This window comes from Trichosurus vulpecula, chromosome 9, assembly GCF_011100635.1.
Source record: "Trichosurus vulpecula isolate mTriVul1 chromosome 9, mTriVul1.pri, whole genome shotgun sequence".
NCBI classification, from domain to species: domain Eukaryota; kingdom Metazoa; phylum Chordata; class Mammalia; order Diprotodontia; family Phalangeridae; genus Trichosurus; species Trichosurus vulpecula.
In genome coordinates this window covers 83,252,044-83,272,530 of record NC_050581.1, presented here as the reverse complement: position 1 = coordinate 83,272,530, position 20,487 = coordinate 83,252,044, and the positions used below count along the sequence as shown (strand labels likewise).

The 20,487-nt window shown below is 35.5% G+C and overlaps 1 protein-coding gene across 2 annotated transcripts in view; it reads left to right on the top strand.

The window, feature by feature from the left end:
* The window catches only part of RFX3 (regulatory factor X3), a 177,275-nt gene that overhangs the window by 47,049 nt on the left and 109,739 nt on the right, over positions 1-20,487 (top strand). For both annotated transcript variants that reach the window (XM_036739384.1, XM_036739383.1), the window contains exon 3: positions 14,815-15,073. In XM_036739384.1, coding sequence (XP_036595279.1) covers positions 14,815-15,073 — 259 coding nt within the window. The remainder of the gene's footprint in view (positions 1-14,814; positions 15,074-20,487) is intronic.

The following is a 20,487-nucleotide window of genomic DNA, read 5'->3' as shown; positions in this document are numbered from 1 at the left end:
GTTTGTTAGTAGTCAGTGTCAAATGTCAATTGTCAATGATAATAACAAGGTCAATGACAGTGTCAAACAGCTAATTATCAATAGGACTAAAGATAGAATTCAGTTTTTCTTTTTGCAATACCTGGCACATGATAAGCACTTAATAAATGCTTGGTGACTAACCGCTTCAGTGTTCTTTTCACTTGATCTTAAATCCTGATCAAATTTAGAATTTCCAGTCCAAGTTGTTTATTTTAGTCAGTAGGCCAATTACAAGAAAATGCATTTCACTAATTTGTGTAGGTTTATCTCAAACTCTTATTATAATGCCAATGATTTCAACTGAGTTTTCTACAGTATGATTAATGCTTTGAATTTCACTTCTTAAAGAATAGAAATGCTATTATCAATACAAATATGCTTCTGAGATTATGCTGCATATTATACTTATTTAAGTTAATTGCATTTATGGTAGATTATTCTTTTGAAAATCACAGAATATTTATAAAAGCTCATACGATTGAGTTTTTTGAATACAAAATATTTTAGTTAAATAGCTTTTCCAAAAACCATTATTTGTCTAGCTACATTTTTATTGTTATCAATTAAGAGAAATAAAAGATGACATATTAAGGTCAACTTATTCCGTGACATTGAAACATCCAGTTAGGTTCATATGCAAAACAGCCCCATGCAACCTTTAATATGTGATTTTTTCCCACCAGTGATTCACAAGATCCCTGATTTCAGTGATGTGAATGTTCCCTCCACTAGTACAGATAGCAAACCATTTATATTCCCCCCCTCATCCTATGCAATTTTTGTTCAGATTCTCTATGTGTTGGAGCACTACTTCTAAGAAGTTTTATGGTTTCCTAAGGAGTAGAGTAGCACTTGGGGATCTATCATCCCTCATACATACAGCATCACTGGAAGCCCATTTACATTAAAAAGATGGGTTTTGGGGCTGAAAAGCAAGTCAGGAGCAATTAAAATTACAGCATAGTTTTTCAAACATAATGCAGGCCATTCATTTACTCCTATTCAATTCTGAACCTAACTCACCTTCCGTACCTGTCCCAAATAAGTATACTGAATATTCTAATTCATGGACTACTTTTTCATCTAGTTATATAAACAATAGACTTAAAAATTATTGCATCCATGTATTTTCTCTCTCCCTTTCTCATGAATCTTTTTTTAAGAGATCATGGATTGCTTTGAGAATGCCTGTGTTGTTCTGAGGCTTGATAAAGTCAACACAGTAACTTTCCCTGACAGAAGCATTGGGAAGATATTTGTGTCCATTTGAACTCCATGCAGGACATCAAAAAATACTCTTGAGGAACGTGTGTCTCCTTGTGTGTTTGACATTAATAATTAGAAATTCATTGAATGGTTAATTCTGGAACTCCATTTATCAAGGGATCTCAGATTATCTTAAAATATGCATGAAGACTCCTTATTGGAATTTGAGGTTGTCTTTTGCCTGACCAAGCAAAAAAAAATTAATAGCCCACGAACAAATATAATGGGATACTTTATTCTCCATACCTTATATTTCAGTCATTTATGTGCCTATAAAAGTATGGTCTACTGTAGGGGATCGATTGTGTAAGCCTAACTCAAATTTTCATAAAAGATACTTTGATATGTCACCAGCTCCCTTATGGCCCAGATCAGAAATCGAGCCCTACATGTTTTAATCTTTCATCCCCAAGACTTCTGCACTGGGGCTCTACTCTCCTGATTAGTAGGTACCTCAATCAGCATTGTCCCATATGTGCTGATTCTCTTCTTGAGGAAAACATTTGTGTTCTAGGCATGGACCTGTGCCATGTTCTCCAGTGTAATTTTTTGGCCTCCCTTTTTGCACACCCTTGTGTTGAAGTCATCGTTATCGATATATATGTTGATTTGGTCTAGAACATGCATATCTTTATAGTTCTTCATAGAATTTTTCTAATTCATTTTTCTCTGTAACAGATGTTTGTATATACATGCCAATATCTTTATACTGGATTTTTTACATATAAATGATCACTGCAAGGTGAGATAACCAAATATTGCATATTTTTTCTTAGAGCCTTTGGATACACAATAAAGCCAATTCATTTGTCTGCTTCTGCCAGTGATCTGTCCTTCTATTTAGCTACCAGTTCCTTTTGTCATTTGTTTTTATTGAGTGAAAGAATGTCAATATTGTTATAGTTAAGTTCTTTCAACAGTATATAAATTTGCTGAGTATTAGATAATAGTTTCACATTTAGAATACCAACAGTTTTAGTTATAAAGTGTCTCAATATGTGTACTTCCCAGCATCCTCAGCATCCTTTTCTACCATTTTATTCTTCTGACTGTAGAAGAAAAAAAAAGGATACATGGGAGTAGAGTGATTTTTTTTCATGAGTTTCCATAGCCAAAATTTTTTTATCAGCTAATGATCATATTCCCAGATATGAGCCTCTCTGTACTTAATGGATTTATTCATCAGATAGCAGACTTTGTCATCAAGACTGTATTCAAAATTTTTATAGACTGGTAGATCCTGATAGAGGTATGACCTTTTAGATTAGCTGTTGACGATCTAAAATAACTTCCATGTCTCAGCATAGCACCAAATTTGGATTTCTGGGAGAGGAAAACAAAAATAATCCATAGGTATTTATTGTGATATTGGCTAAGTCATTTTATCTTTATATATATTTGGATTTGGAAGCCTAGATTCAACTACCAGCTCCATTTCCAGCTTGCCACATTTTCTCATTTGTAAAATAGGCATAAATAATGCCTGCCTGTCACCTCCCAGGGTTATTCGAGCTTGACATTGTAAAGTAGATTAGTACTTTGAAAAATTAAAAGTACCATTTAACCCTATAACTGACTTGAGATATGAGACTGGAATGGAAGATTAGGAATGTTTTGGTAGTATAACTTAGGCTAAAAAATAATAGACTTTTAAAATATATAGACTCAGTTTTCCACTAACTTTTTTATTGTCATCCTCCTCTGCATTCTATATATATATTTGGGAACTACTTTAAAAACTGGCCACTATAATTTATAGCTGATACATCATGATGAAAATAGCCCCAAGTTTTTGAGGATTAGGCTAGTATATCTTAAACTCTGGGAGGGCCTACTAAGCTGAAAAGCCTTCACTTGTGAGCTTGGCAGAGGACTACGTGTCTGTTGTCCAAAGTCTAGCCGAGCTAAATTTGGAGATACTTGTACCTAGTTGTGGTTTTTGACCACAGTGGCTTACCCAACTCCTCCAAGGATATTTATGCTACTTCAATGTTTTGTTGTTGTTGTTGTTCAGTTGTATCCAACCCTTTGGGAGCCCTTATGGGATTTTCTCGTCAAAGATGTTGGAGTGGTTTGCCATTTTCTTCTCCAGCTCGTTCTATAGGTGAGGAAACTGAGGCAAATAGGGTTAAGTGACTTGCCCGGGGTCACACAGCTAGTAAATATCCAAGGCTGGATTTGAACTCCAGGCCCAGTGCTCTATCCACTGCAGCCTTTAATGTGGCACTTTGCAATTTACAAAGCACTTTCCTTACCATAACACTGTGAAAAAGGAAATGCAGATATTATTATTCCCATTTTATGGATGAAGTTCCTGAGAGAATGGAATAACTCTCATTGATATTAGTCACAAAGCCAACAAAGCATCCCCTCCACAACCTTGAGTTTAAGTCGCCCAAATCCAAGAGCCAGAGGCGCCCCTCTGATACTGCTACATCAAACTGCCTCTCCTCTAAGATATGCCCAGTTCTCCCAGGAAGTGCAGTGAAGGACACAAAAAACCTTACAGTATGATCCCTACCCTTGTTTTACCAGTGTGGAAGAAAATAGAAAATGGGTACATTGCAAAGGACTAGATTGTGCAATACAAACAAAAGCAGTTGGATTTCAGAGAAGAGATAAATTGATACTATTTAGATTCTTCAGGAAAAGTTTTCCTTAAAAATAGTACTTAAACTGTACCTTGAAATGTAGTTGGCTAGGGAAGAAAGTGTAGAGACAGTGTGTGTGTGTGTGTGTGTGTGTGTGTGTGTGTGTGTGTGTGTAGGCATTCCAAGCCAACATAACCATGAAATCAAATACCACAAGAATTGGTTCCAAAAGGAGAGCCGCTGAGGCAGGTAGTGAGGAAGAGCTGATTTTGGAGACTGCTATAACTTCAATTCCCTGTACCTAAGTTAAAATCCCAAGGAAGTCAGTTTCTAATCCTGTTTGAAGCCAATAATCCTTTCTGCTGTACTTACCAGTAAGTTCTATGCAAATGGATTTTATTTGGCATTGACATGACCAAATAATTCATTTAATTGCTATGTGTAAGTTGGCAGGATGGGCTTTGCAACAATCACATCAGTCGTAAAATGACCACAGGATAGAAAAAATATTTTGATTAACATAAATTGGGTGCTATGGAATGGAAGTGACATTATCCTAATACCTAAATAATTTCCTAAAACAAGACGATCCATTAAAGTAGTTACTTGACATAACATTTCACACTGAGGGAATATTTTCTGCATAACTATTTCCTGTCTATCATAGTCCCAGCTGAAGTAGCTGGGCTGCTATTTAACCTTGCCTACTCAACCCAAAGTATGAGTAATTGCATATGTCTTTGTGTGGAAAGTAATACTTATCTCCATCCAAGGGATGTAGAATAAGTACACGATCTCTGACTCTAAACTCCTTAAATATTTGTGGTGATACTCTGCCATATCCTTGGAGTCAGAAGGCCTGGATTCCAAGCTTTGCTTTGTCACTTAACTGGATGGTGTGACTTAAGGCAACTTGCTTAATTTCTGACTCAGCCTATTTCTTCCTTTATAAAAAAGGAATGGAGCTAAATTCACTACTTTAATGAGTTATTACAGAGGTTGAATTAAGCAGTAGATGCCTCTTTTTTAAATTTAATATATTTAGTTTTGCGCATTGATTTTCACAAGAGTTTGAATTACAAATTTTCTCCCCATTTCTACCCTCCCCCTCACTCCAAGATGGCGTATATTCTGGTTGCCCTTTTCCCTAGTCATCCCTCCCTTCTGTCACCCCACTCCCCTCCCATCCCCTTTTCCCTTCCTTTCTCGTAGGGCAAGATAAATTTCTATGCCCCATTGCCGGTGTATCTTATTTTCTAGTTGCATGCAAAAAATTTTTTTTTGGTTTTTGAACATCTGTTTTTAAAACTTTGAGTTCCAAATTCTCTCCCCTCTTCCCTTCCCACCCACCCTCCCTGAGAAGTCAAGCAATTCAACGTAGGCCACATGTGTATCATTATGTATAACCCTTCCACAATACTCATGTTGTGAAAGACTAACTATATTTTGCTCCTTCCCAACCCATCCCCCTTTATTGAATTTTCTCCCTTGACCCTGTCCCCTTTCCAAAGTGTTTGTTTTTGATTACCTCCACCCCCATCATCCCCCCTTTTTTATGGGGTAAGATACCCAATTGAGTATGTATGGTATTCCCTCCTCAGGCCAAATCTGATGAGAGCGAGATTCACTCATTAGCCCCTCACCTGCCCTCTCCCCTCCTCCCACAGAACTGCTTCCTCTTGCCACCTTTATGCGAGATAATCCACCCCATTCTATCTCTCCCTATCTCCCTCTCTTGATATATTCCTCTCTCATCCCTTAAATTGATTTTATTTCTTTTAGATATCTTCCTTTCATCTTCAACTCACCCTGTGTCCTCTTTCTCTCTCTCTCTCTCTCTCTCTCTCTCTCTCTCTCTCTCTCTCTCTCTCTCTATTTATCTCTCTCTCTCTCTCTCTCTCTGTATATATATATATATATATACATACACATTCACTTATATATATATACATAAAGATATATATATGCATATATATATATGCATATTCCCTTCAGCTACCCTAATACTGAGGTTTCATGAATCATACACATCATCTTTCCATGTATGAATGTAAACAAAACAGTTCAACTTTAGTAAGTCCCTTACAATTTCTTTATCTTGTTCTTTTTCTTGATTACCTTTTCATGCTTCTCTTGATTCTTGTGTTTGAAAGTCATATTTTCTATTCAGCTCTGGTCATTTCACTGAGAAAGCTTGAAAGTCCTCTATTTTATTGAAAATCCATATTTTGTCTTGGAGCATGATACCCAGTTTTGCTGGGTAGGTGATTCTTGGTTTTAATCCTAGCTCCATTGACCTCCAGAATATCGTATTCCAAGCCCTTCGATCTCTTAATGTAGAAGCTGCCAGATCTTGGGTTATTCTGATTGTGTTTCCACAATACTCAAATTATTTCTTTCTGGCTGCTTGCAGTATTTTCTCCTTGATCTGGGAGCTATGGAATTTGGTGACAATATTCCTAGGAGATTTCTTTTTGGGATCTATTTGAGGAGGTGATCGATGAATTCTTTCAATTTCTATTTTGCCCTGTGGCTCTAGAATGACAGGGCAGTTCTCCTTGATAATTTCTTGAAAGATGATATCTAGGCTCTTTTTTTGATCATGGCTTTCAGGTAGTCCAATAATTTTTAAATTATCTCTCCTGGATCTATTTTCTAGGTCAGTGGTTTTTCCAATGAGATATTTGACATTGTCTTCCATTTTTTCATTCCTTTGGTTCTGTTTTATAATATCTTGATTTCTCATAAAGTCACTAGCTTCCATTTGCTCCAATCTAATTTTTAAGGTAGTATTTTCTTCAGTGGTCTTTCGGACCTCCTTTTCCATTTGGCTAATTCTGCATTTCAATGCATTCTTCTCCTTATTGGCTTTTTGGAGCTCTTTTGCCATTTGAGTTAGTCTATTTTTTAAGGTGTTGTTTTCTTCAGTATATTTTTCGGTATTTTTTGGGTCTCCTTTAGCAAGTCATTGACTTGTTTTTCATGGTTTTCTCACATCCTTTTCATTTCTCTTCCCAATTTTTCCCCTACTTCTCTAACCTGCTTCTCCAAATCCTTTTTGAGGTCTTCCATGGCCTGGGACCAGTTCATGTTTTTCTTGGAGGCTTTTGTTGTAGGCTCTTTGACTTTGTTAACTTCTTCTGGCTGTATGTTTTGGTCTTCTTTGTCACCAAAGAAAGAATCCAAAGTCTGAGACTGAATCTGGGTGCGTTTTTGCTGCCTGGCCATATTCCCAGCCAACTAACTTGACCCTTGAGTTTTTCAGCAGGCTATGAGTGCTTGTGGAGTTAAGAGAACTATGTTCCACGCTTGGGGGATGCGCCAGCTCTGCCACACCAGCACTCCTCCTTCCCCACGAACCCCCAACCCGGACTGGACTTAGATCTTCAGCAGGCTCTTCCCTCCTGCTCTGATCTGCCACTTAATTCCTCCCACCAGGTGGGCCTGGGGCCAGAAGCAACTACAGCTGTACTTCTGTAGCTGCCCCACCTCTGCTGCCCCCAGGGCGGTAGCCGAACCTTGAACTCCTTCCAGTCTCGCAGCTTTTCCCACTAACTTTCTCTGTTGTCTTTGGTGTTTGTGGGTTGAAAAGTCTGGTAACTGCTGCAGCTCACTGATTCAGGGTGCTAGGGCACACTCCACCCGGCTCCTGGTCTGGTTGGTCCACGCCGCTCACGCTGGGCTCTGCTCCCATCTCCATGTGGGATAGACCTCACCCAGAGACCATCCAGGCTGTCCTGGGCTGGAGCCCTGCATCCCTCTTTTGTTTTGTGGGTTCTGTAGTTCTAGAATTGGTTCAGAGCCATTTTTTATAGGTTTTTGGAGGGACTCGGTGGGGAGCTCACACTAGTCCCTGCTTTCCAGATGCCATCTTGGCTCCGCCCCCAGTAGATGCCTCTTGATTGATGATCTCTGCCTCCAAATTAGTTTCCCTACCTTCACTTTCCCTTCCAATCAACCCCATATACCATCACCAGATTCATCTACCTAAAACATTGCTTTTTTCATGATAATTCTCTGCTTCATAATCTACAATAGATTCCCCACTGAGACCCACATAAAATCTAGTTTCTAAATCAGCAAAACAAAAGGCCTGGATTAGATTATATTTCTCTACTAGACCATAAAGTCCATGAAAGTAGGGATCTTATTTTATTTGATCTCTGTATCATCACTGGCACTTAATACAGTGCTCTTGACATAGTACATAACAGGTGCTTAATAAATGTTCATTGTATTGAATCAGATATGTACTTTGTAAAGTTAGAACTTAGCATTAACACTTTGTCTTGTACCTCTCAAATATATATTTCTCACATAACGTGTATTATCAGTATTCATCCTGTTGTATTTTCTCACTCTACCAGATGGCTAGCTCTGTAGTGACAGAGACTAAATTTCATATTTTCCCCACCAACTAGTACAGTCATCTAGCCATAAAAGTAGCTAGTGAATATTTGTTATATTGTTATTGTTGAGGACAATGACTGTATCCAAATTTGTTGAAATGTCATGTCTACCAGGGTGGATTTAATAAGTCCATGCTTACATTTCTGCCCTCTGTTGTAAGGACTTCTGGATACATGTATGTTTTTAAGTCTTTCTCCACATGCCATTAAATGTTAAAATCTGGGTGGCATAGATTGAAAGCTAAACTCTCTGTATAATTATCTGTAGATACGCAGTTTTCTTTAACTCGAATAGTTTTGCATCCTTTTTTATGCCATCCATGTACACCATAGCTGACAGGAATAGTATATTTTTCTCTTCACCAATGTGTTAAATGTGAGCTTTAATGGGTTTTTTTTTCTTTCTATTTCCTTTTTTAAGGACTAAGGAATTAAATGAAAAGCAATAGTAGGAATGCCAAGTTACCTCTGAGAATTTATACCTGCTAAAGACAAGAAATTTAAAGTTATGATTCCCACTCCAAATATACACATATATAAAGGCACCATATTCAGTAATAAAAGCACTACATGTGAGTAAAGGGAGCCAAGTTATGGTTATTAAGGGAACCATAACTGTGAATGCCTGACTTTTTGTGAGTAGAAATAAATTTTGATCAGTAACTACTACATTGAGAAAGGGTTTAGTTACTTTTTTCTTCCCTTGCATTTAATATACATGCATTTTTATAGAAGACATAACAGAAGAAGTACATATGTATATCTATCTACAGTGGGTAAAAAAGTGATAGCTCAATAAATGCTTTAGCTTCCCTACTTGAGAAATAAGTATCACATAATGGGAATGATTTTTAGTCCAAAATGTTAAAACAAGCATCATCCTTATCAAAGAAGTGTTTGTATCCTCAACAATATCAAACACTGCTCCTTAACCACAATAGGCTCTCAATAAATACTTGCTGATTTGATTATTTTTCTCATACTATATTGCTGTGGTCACAGTTAAGGTAAAAGATTGCAGAAACAATTGTGCCTTTTTCATTTAAATCAGGGTATATTGCTGCATCAGTAATCTTAACCGGTATTTATGGCTATTCTTTATATGAATAGTTTATGCAATTTAGGTAATGATGATGATAAAAGAGATTCAGTGGAAGGTTTCTTGTGTCCCTATTTGGTGTAATTCACAAAACAAATTTGCCTCTTACTGATCATTATCCACTATCTGCCTTGGAGCATTTAAGAAAAGGGTGGCAGATATACAACAGACTAAATACAGCTCTTGAGATTCAGATGAATAGGGCATGCTAAAATACATACACACACACACACACACACACACACACACACGTGCAACTTGCTGAAGGTTCAAAGTGGTGTGGCTCTTTCTGTGGCTTTTTGTGAAACCCATTCTAGGAACATCCAAATAGGGCCCAAGCTGATCCATAACATTTGAGGAAGGAGTCCATGGAAATAGTCTACAGCTAGATCTTTGAGACACATTGTTTCCTGGACCATAAGTTCATACATTACTTATTCATTTGCTTATCCATTCAACAAATGTTTACTACATGCCTACAAAGTAAAATGCACTGTTGGTCATTGGAGTAGCTACAAAGTTAATTAAATCACAGTCATATTTCCTAACTTATTTAATATTTGTCCCATTGTCCAAAGAACTGCTTGAATAGAATTAGTTTCTTCTTCTATCTAAACATGAAGACAAGAATAACTGAGTTATATCAGTAACTTATAATCTGAAAGAATCACTTCCAGCTGTTATTTCGTGGGTCTTTAGGGAAGGAGTTGTGTGTTAAATGGGACCTTCATGGGAGAGATATTGCAGAATCATTCTAGAGAAGTAGTCTTTAAAAAGTCTTAAAAGAGCAGAGTACAGACAGACCATCAGCTTCGTAATCCTGGACACTATGTCTCTCAATACATTCTAAGACAGTATTAGTTTGGAGTTTTGGTTGGTTTTTTGTTTTGTTTTGTTTATTTGGGGAGGAGGGTGCCACTGTATGGCTGTGTTGACAAAGGCTTTATGAGGATCAGCCTAGCTAAGTATAGAAAGGTTCATTACTTCCATCACTAAGTAGCCTGGCCAGTATGAGATGATTTATTTAGCCATTTTAACCCATGAAGCAAGGAAAAATACAAAATAACCCTGATTCCTGTGCATCATTCCTCACATTCTACTATTTCTCAGTAATGGTAGCCCAATGGTAGATCACAATTCTTACACTATCTATAAATATTAACTTAGCCATTAGTACTCTTAAATGTGAGATCTTTGTTAACTTAGCTGTTAGTACTCTTAAGAGTGAGATCCAGTAACCAATGAGTAGAGAAACTTAATCATATTGATATTGACATTCTCACTATAAATAATACCAAATAACAAGGAAGTTGCAGCTAAGTGGAAAGATGGGTCACAGGTTGTTCTAGGAGAAGCATTTAAAGGAGTTGGTAGATTGGTTTTAAATAGAAGACCATAGTAAGGAGGACCAGGTAATATTTTTAAATGAAATTGAATATATCTTAACAGACAGAAAGTCACTGCTCACCATCATAGGATTTATTTTTTAATCAGCTAGTTGTCTGTGTAAAATCAGACTGTTGACTTATGAGAGAAAAGAACAAAATTCATTCTAAATTAGAAGAAATGTCGCATGATATTTAAAAAGACTCAGTATAACCCGTTCTAGCAATCTCTTCATGCCTAGAGAAGCAGAAAGTTATGAAGATGGGGTGCCATAAGATTATGGAGGGCTGTGTATGTCAGGCATAATTTTACTAGATGGTAATAGGGAATCACTGAATATTTTTGTGGATGGGGATTTTTAAGACCAGATCTATGCATAAAGAAGATTAATCTGGCAGAAATATGGAAGGATGTATTGGAAAATGAAACAAGTAGAGGTGGGAAGACCTAATATGAGGCTAATGCTATAAGCCAGATAGGTGGCAAACCAGCCTGTCTTTGTGTGGTGTCAGCAAAACTAGAGAGAACAGGATGGATACAAAGGATGCTATGGAAGTGGAATTGACAAAGCTAAGTAAATTAGAGGAGAGAGAGAGGGAAGAGTTGACTATAACTTCAAGCCCTTTGAACGTGGAAACTGTGTAATTAGTAGTTCTCTTGAGAGTGATATTACAATGATGAGCAAATTTGATTATGATGATGAGCAAATATAAGTGTCTAATTTTGAATCTGTTGAGTATGGAATACTAGTGGTCTTTCTAATTGAAGATACACTTATGGAGTTCAGAAGAAAGGCCAAGAGTGGAAATACATATTTGGAAATCTTCTACATGGTAGTAATTGTTGAAACCATGGGAGTAAATGATATTACTACAGACAAGAGTGTAGAGAAAGAAGAAAGATAGCCAAGGGCAGATTTGTGGGAAATACCCAGTTTACAGGTTAGGGAAAAGATTAGTGTATAGAGGAGTAATTAGAAAAATCTGAGGATCCCAAGAAGAGTTTAAGTTTAAAGCCAAGGAAAGAATGTTTGAATCCAAAACTAAGATGGAATCAGTAGTGCAACAGTGTAGAAAAATCAAGGGAGATCAAGACTAAGGAAAGGTCATTTGATTTAGTGAAGTTGGTAGCTAGATTGGGATAGGCAGGTCTAGGGAAGGGTGTTGTTGTTTTAGGAACAGGAATTCCCTTCTTATCCTAACATATCTAAATATATTACTAAGCAGATAGTGACATGAGAGATTGAAAATGCATGGGAGGGGAGAGAGGGAGGAATGGTTGGGTCTGGAAGAGAGGTAGAAGGGAATGGTATCAAGGGTATAGTTAGAAGGATTCACCTTAACAAAGAATAGGAATGCCTCTGTTATCAGAAGGAAGAAAACAGCAATGATCTTAAGTTCTGAGGAACAGAAGAAAAAAGATGAGAGAGCTCATAAGAGACAGCCTCAATCCTAAATGCATATAAGTAAAATTAAATCAATACAATATAATAATGAGTAAGTATGCTGAGCAAAGTCAGAGTCATTTTCACCCAAGGTCTATGTTAAAGCATGTTGGGATAAAAACTGCTTGTCTGCTGAATTCATTCTTTGTTCTCAAAGAGGACCAATGGCATCATGAGGGTAACCTAGAGCATCCTAACATTTACATGCAATCTAATAATAGTTATCTGGGGGGACAGTTACATTGAGTATACATGTTTTTTCCCTGAAATATAGGGCAGAACAGTAAAATTATTTCTGTTTAATCATGTTATCTCTTGAAAGGCTTTTCCCTTCAAGTAAACCATTGTAACCATCACAGGAAAAACTTAAAATGAGCAAAGCAAAATCTTTGAAATGGTACAGATTTTAGATAGATATTTAGCTGTTCCTTACAGTAAGGTTCTAAAATAGTGAGTTAGTTTTCACTCAATATGCCAAAAACTGAGTCATTCTCTAAAACAACTGTTTTTAAAACATATAATTTGAACATTTCTGCAGAAAATTTTGTGTAAGCAATAACATGTAATAGGAATGTAATCATCAAGGGCAAGCAGGATTGCAAAGCATGAGTAAATTCTTTCATTCAACAAGCATTCTTCAAGCACCTACTATGTGTAAAACACTCAGAAATGTAGGTAAATGGCATATTCCTTCCCATTCCCCTCACCTCCCCCATTCCCCACCAAGGATCTTAATATCTAGCTGGCAAGATAAAATAAGTATGCAGAAATCTGTAATGTATTTGAATATAAGAGATTGAGAGCAAGTATATAAAAAGGTATGAACAACATATAGAGTAAGAATTCAAAACAAGGAAAGACCCCTTCTTAATAGAAATATCCAGGAAAGCTTCCTGTTCTAGAGGAGGTTGCATTCAAGCTTGGCCTAAAACGAAAGTATGGAAACAAGAAAGTGCATGATATGGCCTGGGATAAATATTAAACTTCAAGCAGAGCTTCGTAATGCTATAACTTGCATCCAAGTTGACTATATTTACAGGACCTGAGAGGGCCATCTAAGCCATGCCTTTGGCTCTGGAAAGGACTATACCTAATAGTTTAATAAGAATCCCATTTTTAAAGCACTTCTTAATAGAAGATTGTGCCATCTTTCTCTGTCACCCATTCCAGTGTTTAAAAGCCCTTTCTATTTATGTATCTGCTATTTGCAACATCCTTGGCAATGAAATTCAAAATTGCTCATTCCTAAATAAAAGTCACTATAAAATTGATTTCCTGAAAATTGTCCTCCCTTACCCTAGGGGATGGGGAGGAGGTATTCAGGAGTCAAACCTCTCTCCATGAACTGATGGAGTATCTGCATGCTCTGAGGAACAATAGTTAGGTCCCACTGGGTATAAAAAGTTTCAAAACACCCTTTTCTTATCTACTTAGTTTTTAACCATGTAGCTTATTAGAATAAGAATAATCTCTCTCATAGATAATTACTCCCCTCAATAGTCTAACCCATAGAATGATAGAATTCTAGAACTGGAATGGGTTTTAGAAATACATGGGCCAACCCTTTCACATTTCAGATGAGGAAACTGAGGCCCAGAGAGGTGAAATAACTTGCTGAAAGTCCCAAATTGAATGAGTATCCCACCTGGGACTTCAAACCAGTCTTTTGACCCCTTGTCCAATTTTCTTTCTATTTATTAACCATTCTAATGATTCTATTTATATATGCGTGATTTTAAAGTACTTTCATGTTATTAAAATGATTAAATGATCACAATTAAATGGGGCCACTTTGATGTTTGGTAGGCATAAAGTTTAAAGATCCTTGTAAAGTGAACATTCTTTTATTTAATGGAAGAAAAATATGTTATCTGAATGCCTTTTTTTTAAGTTTCCAGAGAAGGGGTATTGATGAAAAGTATTGATATACACTATACTTTAAGTATTATGTTCTCACTTCATTCTCATCACCACAAAAGGTAGATGTGCTGAGTGCCTTTTCCCTTCCACCACCTCCAGGCGACACAGTAACACCATCACTTAAAGCAATGCATCTGTACAGTATGCCAACAGAAGGTGTTTTCAAAATTCCAAGCATTATGTTTATTCATTCATTTTCTTTTAATTAATGTCCAATTTTAGAGTTCATTAGGCTAAAGGTACTTGTTTTGGATAATTCAGAAAACTACTTTATGAGAGATTGAGAGACATGTTTTTTAGTGTGTTTAAAATATACTATAATTTGTAAGTGGGAAGAGAAGCAAAATTGTGGTTGTAAATGAAATTTTTTTTTGTCATACTAGACCCTGAGTCTGTGAGAGCAGGGACTGTGCTTTATTTAAACTTTGTATCTTCTCTAGGTGCCTACCACAATGTCAATTTAATAAATGTTTGTAGGAATGCAGAATGAAAAAGATAGGAACAGCCTTCATCTAAGGTCAAGCTAAAGAGAGAGACAGAGACAGAAAGAGAACGACAAAGAAAGACAATGAAAGATAGAGAGATGTGTAAATGTGTGTATGCCTATTCTCAATAAAGATAGTGAAGAACATAGTAAATAAGAAAGTAAATACCTTATTTTTCTTTCTCTTTCCAAAGCCGAACAACAACTTATCCTTACACAGAAACCCAGATGTACAGCCAAAACACTGGAGGGAATTACTTTGATACCCAAGGAAGTTCTGCACAGGTGACTACAGTGGTCTCATCTCATAGTATGGTGGGCACTGGAGGGATTCAGATGGGTGTTACAGGAGGACAACTCATTAGCAGCTCTGGAGGAACCTATCTGATTGGCAATTCAATGGAAAATTCTGGCCATTCTGTTACGCACACAACTCGGGCCTCCCCAGCGACGGTAAGTACTTTATTTATTTTTTTTTTAATTTAGAGTCCTCATAGTCTTTGATGAATGTTTTATTTTTTATCTTTCTATGTAACGAAAAAACCCAAAAGGGAAAAAAAAAAACATGTTAATCACTATCAATATTATCTTCATTGTTATGCTAATATCTGGAAATTATAATTTTCATTATGACTTTATGAAATAAATAAGGTAATTCATAATTTTTATTAAACTTCTAATTTTATAGAAATTTTTCTTTAAGTTCAAGTAAAATTTAAAATTTCATTCAGTTCTACTAAAAACATCTTTATGTTATGCCTGATTGTTTTTATGACTTTTGGTATATAATAAAATCACAAAATAAACAAGGAACAAAATAAAAAAATCATTAAATTCAATATTGTCTTTTCTACCATTGGCATTTAAACTAGGCCTATGCTTTAAAAAAAGTTATTATGACATCAGGCAAAAAAATCACCTTTGCCTTGGATAAACTATAATTATAAGACAATATTATTTCGAGGTAAAGAAACGAACCCATACGTGTGGACTTGAAATTTCACTTCTCAAATTTGGAACCAATTCTGTGCTACAAAATATTTGCTGAAAATCAGTAGAATCTGTTTCACTATTTTATAAAGCAATTTCTAGCCAAAACCTCACAATCATCCTTCTGTTGGTCTTCCCAACTTTACAGCAACACAAAGGGGAGGGGGGCAAGGAATGTCCAGTGTCAAACATCATAATATTTGGAATTCCATAGCTGAGGTAGAAAAAGAGTTAATTATCTGAATTGTTTCTTGAATTCTGATCTTTCTCTTACCAGTGTGGACCTGAGTATACTTGTACTACGAAGGAAAAAGGGAAAAGTAATTTTGAGGAAAATATTCATCTAATAGATTTTTTATATTATTAAATGGGATTTATTCAAGATTTTTACTATGCCTTTTGTATATGTATATGAGGACTATATATATATAAGCAATTTATGTTATCAGGTAGGGATCGTGACTTATTCCATGGGCTGGCATTTCCTTCATTTATTGCACTTTTCAGAATCCATTTTTTAAAGCATTACATTTTTAATTTGTTGAAAGTTTCACTGTTCTGAGTGAAAACTATAATGCCTTTTATTTTTATTTGATTGGAATGGTCTTCAAATATATACATTTTTCTTCCCCAAAATATCTGTTTTTATTGCTAGTCAAATATAGGATTTGTGAGCTTTTTTATGTTGCTCTGGTTTATAATTTATGCATTAGAAAAATTATTTTGCCATCAACAAGCTGTGAGGGCTTTTATAAGTCCTTAACCTTACTGACCTGAATTTTCTTCTTTTTGAAAACTGAGAGGCTTAGATTAGATCAGTGTTCTTGGTTCCATGCAATATGAGAGGGTGGATGTTCTGCGAGAAAATTTTCATGTTCACAATATTTTCCACTCTAAACTTTTAAGTATGAAATTTTGTGTCTCAAAATGCAGATTAGGTGCAGCAACTCTTTAGTACAAAAATAGGCTTGCTTTATTCTGCTCTAAAATTGCCCTGACCCCTTTTCATTCTCAGAGTCATTCCTGGGTTCTACTTCTCCCAAAATAGCATTTATGGGTTCTGTTGTTATATTTTAAGCTTCAAAGTAGTCTCTAGCCAAATTAGCTTGGGAAATGCTAGACGAGATGATATATAAAGTCCCTTCCTTCTATAGTAGTCTATATTTCTAATAAAAGAGATGTACAAAGGAATGATGAGAAATCCCAAACTTAAAAATTGCTACATCTTACAAAAAAGAAGCCCCAGGAAAAGTTATAGAACGAGTCCCTCTTTATTTATGCCAAAACCAGAACAGAAAATGATTTTTAGGGGCATACAAGATTGTCACTCCTGAAGCCCTAAGCAAAGTCAAAATGGGATGTGAAATTGACTTTCTCACCTGTTTTTGGACACCCTTCTCCCTAGACTGTAGTATCCAACATCCTCATGTTGCTCTCCATTCATCCAAGGCCAGTGGATCTTTAGAGACTCTACAATGGATCATCCAGGCCTGATGGCCTTCTCTCTTGAAATACCTCTGATAGGACTGCCCCTTTGTCCACCCCCAACCCTCAGGCCCTCTACCTTCTAGGATTATCTGACTGAAGCAGTTCACACCAAGGAACAAAGGATTAATAGACTTAACCAATTTAGGTCCATTTACATTATAAAAGAATAGATTTTTAATCCAAGTGAAATCCTGAGTAGAAAAATGTGTCTGGAAGATATTTTTGAATATGTGTCCTTTGGTGGCTACTAGTTCCCCACACATTGGGCATTCAAGAAAAATTGAAGTCCAGACATTGAGACCCTGCTTCTGAAAGGTTGCCTGGCCACGTGGTGCGGTATAGTTAAACTCCACTGAAAATACTAATATGAGAATTTTAATTAGAAGTGGAAATTAAAAACTATTTTATTTTAGGATTGAGCTGTAAGGGCCAGTTTCAAATAAAATGTAAGGATATACTGTGAAGAATTTATAGCCATTTGTTGTACATAGGAACAACAAATTGACTTTTATCACTAACTTTATTGTTTGACAGTTTTTTTTAGGGTACTGAATAATTTTTCATTAAATCAATGAATTGTATCAACAAATTAACCCACTCAGGGATTGTTTGTTTGTTTTGTTTGGGGCATTATGCATAAATAGTCTGAGTTTATTAGCATAGGTCTGCTCAGTGTCAATATGCTAAATTTAATTTTATGATTTTTAATAAAGATATAAATTTTAGCTCTTTATATAAATAATGGAAGATAGCATGCCCCCTCAAAATAGGTAGCACAAATGATTAATACTTTTATTAGAGTAGTATAAAAATTAAATTAAATCCTAATTAATAATAACAGTGATGATATTAACATGGAAAACAATTAACCAAACTCAGTATGGAACAGAAAATATCCATATTAACTGTAACATACAAGAATTTATATTTGAATATTTTTATTTTATACTGAAGAAATAAATCCAATTAATCTCTTATCAGGTTGTTTTTGTTGTTTTGTGTGTTTGTGTGTGTGTGTGTATGGTGCGCACTTTATAACAAAAATTGGAGTAAGGAAGGAAAAGAATAAGTGAAAAGTTGTGTTTTATGTAGAACAATCTAAAGGAAATTATTGAACTGAAGCCAACTTGAAACTACAATACTATCCAAAATGTGAATTTGCTAGTGTTTTATCACGTTACGCTGCATTTATTGCCACAATTTATATTCGAATGCAACTGTCTTCCCACCTTACACAAAACATCTTCATCTGTTTGATCCTGCAGTGAAATTTTAATTCTCAGTTTACAATATCATATCTATTACCATCATAAATATAATGGCATAAAAAATTTTAAGTACCATAAAACCTGCTAAAGGAAGCAAGTGGCCGTTATTTTCTAAAATGGCATTCTTGATAGCTGACCTTCATCTGTGGGGTTTTTTGATAGTAGACCATTTAAAATCTAAAATAATTCAGCCTTTTCTGTAGGTACAATTTCATCAATGGTGGTTCTCAACAAAAAATTCATGTGTATTTAATTCACTGCAGAATCAAATAAAAATTCTTAAAGAGCTAAAATATATAAGTACCTTTGGCAAATTTGTGGGCAAAAGCTATGATTGCCTTTATAAAAACAATTAATGACTAAGTTCAGTTTCTTTGGCTATCTTTTGTTGTTCAACTATGCTTAATATGGGGCCAGCTTGGTGGTACAGTGGATAAAATACTAGGCCTGGAGTCAGAAAGACTCCTCTATCTGAGTTCAAATGTAACCTCAGACACTTACTAGCTGTATGACCTTGGACAAGTCACATTTGTCTCAGTTTCCTCATCTGTAAAATGAGCTGGAGAAGGAAATGGCACACCACACTAGTATCTTTGTCAAGAAAAGCCCAAATGGGGTCACAAAGAGTTGGACATGACTGAACAACAAATGCTTAATATGGCTGAAAAAATCAATTAGAATTTGGGCAATTCTAGAATCTGTATCCTGTGTGGACACAACTTATGCTTACAGAATCAAAGTGAAGCAGAGAATTGACTAATCTAGTGTACATAGTTAAACCTTATACTCCTAGAAGGAAAATCAGAATGCCTTTTTCTCCTGCTTACTAACTAGATTTTTTTTTTTAATTATCTGGATAATTGTCTTGATTTTTCCACTTCACTCAGCTTGTGTGGATACTGGTACAGTTTTGTTTAAATGCAATAGTAAAGGGTTTCCCCACATGAAAATCCATATTATGAAGATGCTATCTTAAATATATTTAGCATTGGAAATATCTTTACCTATTCCAGTATTCAGAACATAATCATATTTGTAGTTCTTGGGAGCATGGGAGTCAAGTTAGTTACAACAAATGTTTCTAAATGGCAACATTTTTTTTACCTTGAAACACATTTCACTTCAGTTTTACAATTTTAAATGCAAAAAGAAATCATTTAAGTTTTTTCCCCTATTTCTTCATAGTCCATCATGCATTTCAGCCTTGGATTATATGCTCTATCAATGCTAAATTATTGAAGTACATCAAAAATATTGACCAAGTGTGAACACTACAGTCTTCTTATTTCGTCATTTATTTGGGAGAGGGGCTCAAAACACTAAAAACTGATTTAATTTTGGTTAATGCAAAAGTAGAGAGCAAACTTTAGTTAGAACGCCCCCCTGGTTATACTCAAAAATGATCTCTGTCCTTTTACCCACTGTGTTCCTTTAGGTCATTTGCTGATGAGATAACAAAGATAAAGAACCTTGCAAACTTAACAAGGCTCCAACTGCAGAAGTATAAGCTTTAAACTTCTTATTTATTTATCATAATGAATATATCTAAAAGTCATTTCACATGCTTAATTGTTAGCTAGGAAATTGGGGGAGAGTTGCATACCTTTTTTATTGTGCCCTTTGTAAATGTATTTAATTAAGTATAATTTAGCCTGTAATTTTTAAAGTATTAAATCTTTTCACACTATTACACATCGATACTAGGACTCCATTTATTTTTAATATCTTACTAGAACATAGGCTGTGAAGTAAACATTGGCCACAACCATGATTTAGACCTTATTGTACTTACGACTTTCATTCAGACTAATCGTCACAACATTCCTTTGTCTTGGGATTTCTTGATTTCTGTTATGTTTCCTTATAACAAGATAGAGCACGCTCTTTTTAAGGATTTTGTATGAGAGTTGAAGATATGTTACTGGTACTTTTATATTTATTAAAACTTCACTTATTTTAATTGTTTTCTGTACTATATGTAGCTACTGGCATCATTCAGATGTATTTATTCCCACAAAAGAATATTGTTTCATAACGTAATATTGTTTCATAAAATTTATTTATGAAAATTGTTTTTATCCTTGATACAATTTCATTAAATATGTTCTCAAAGTGAACTAT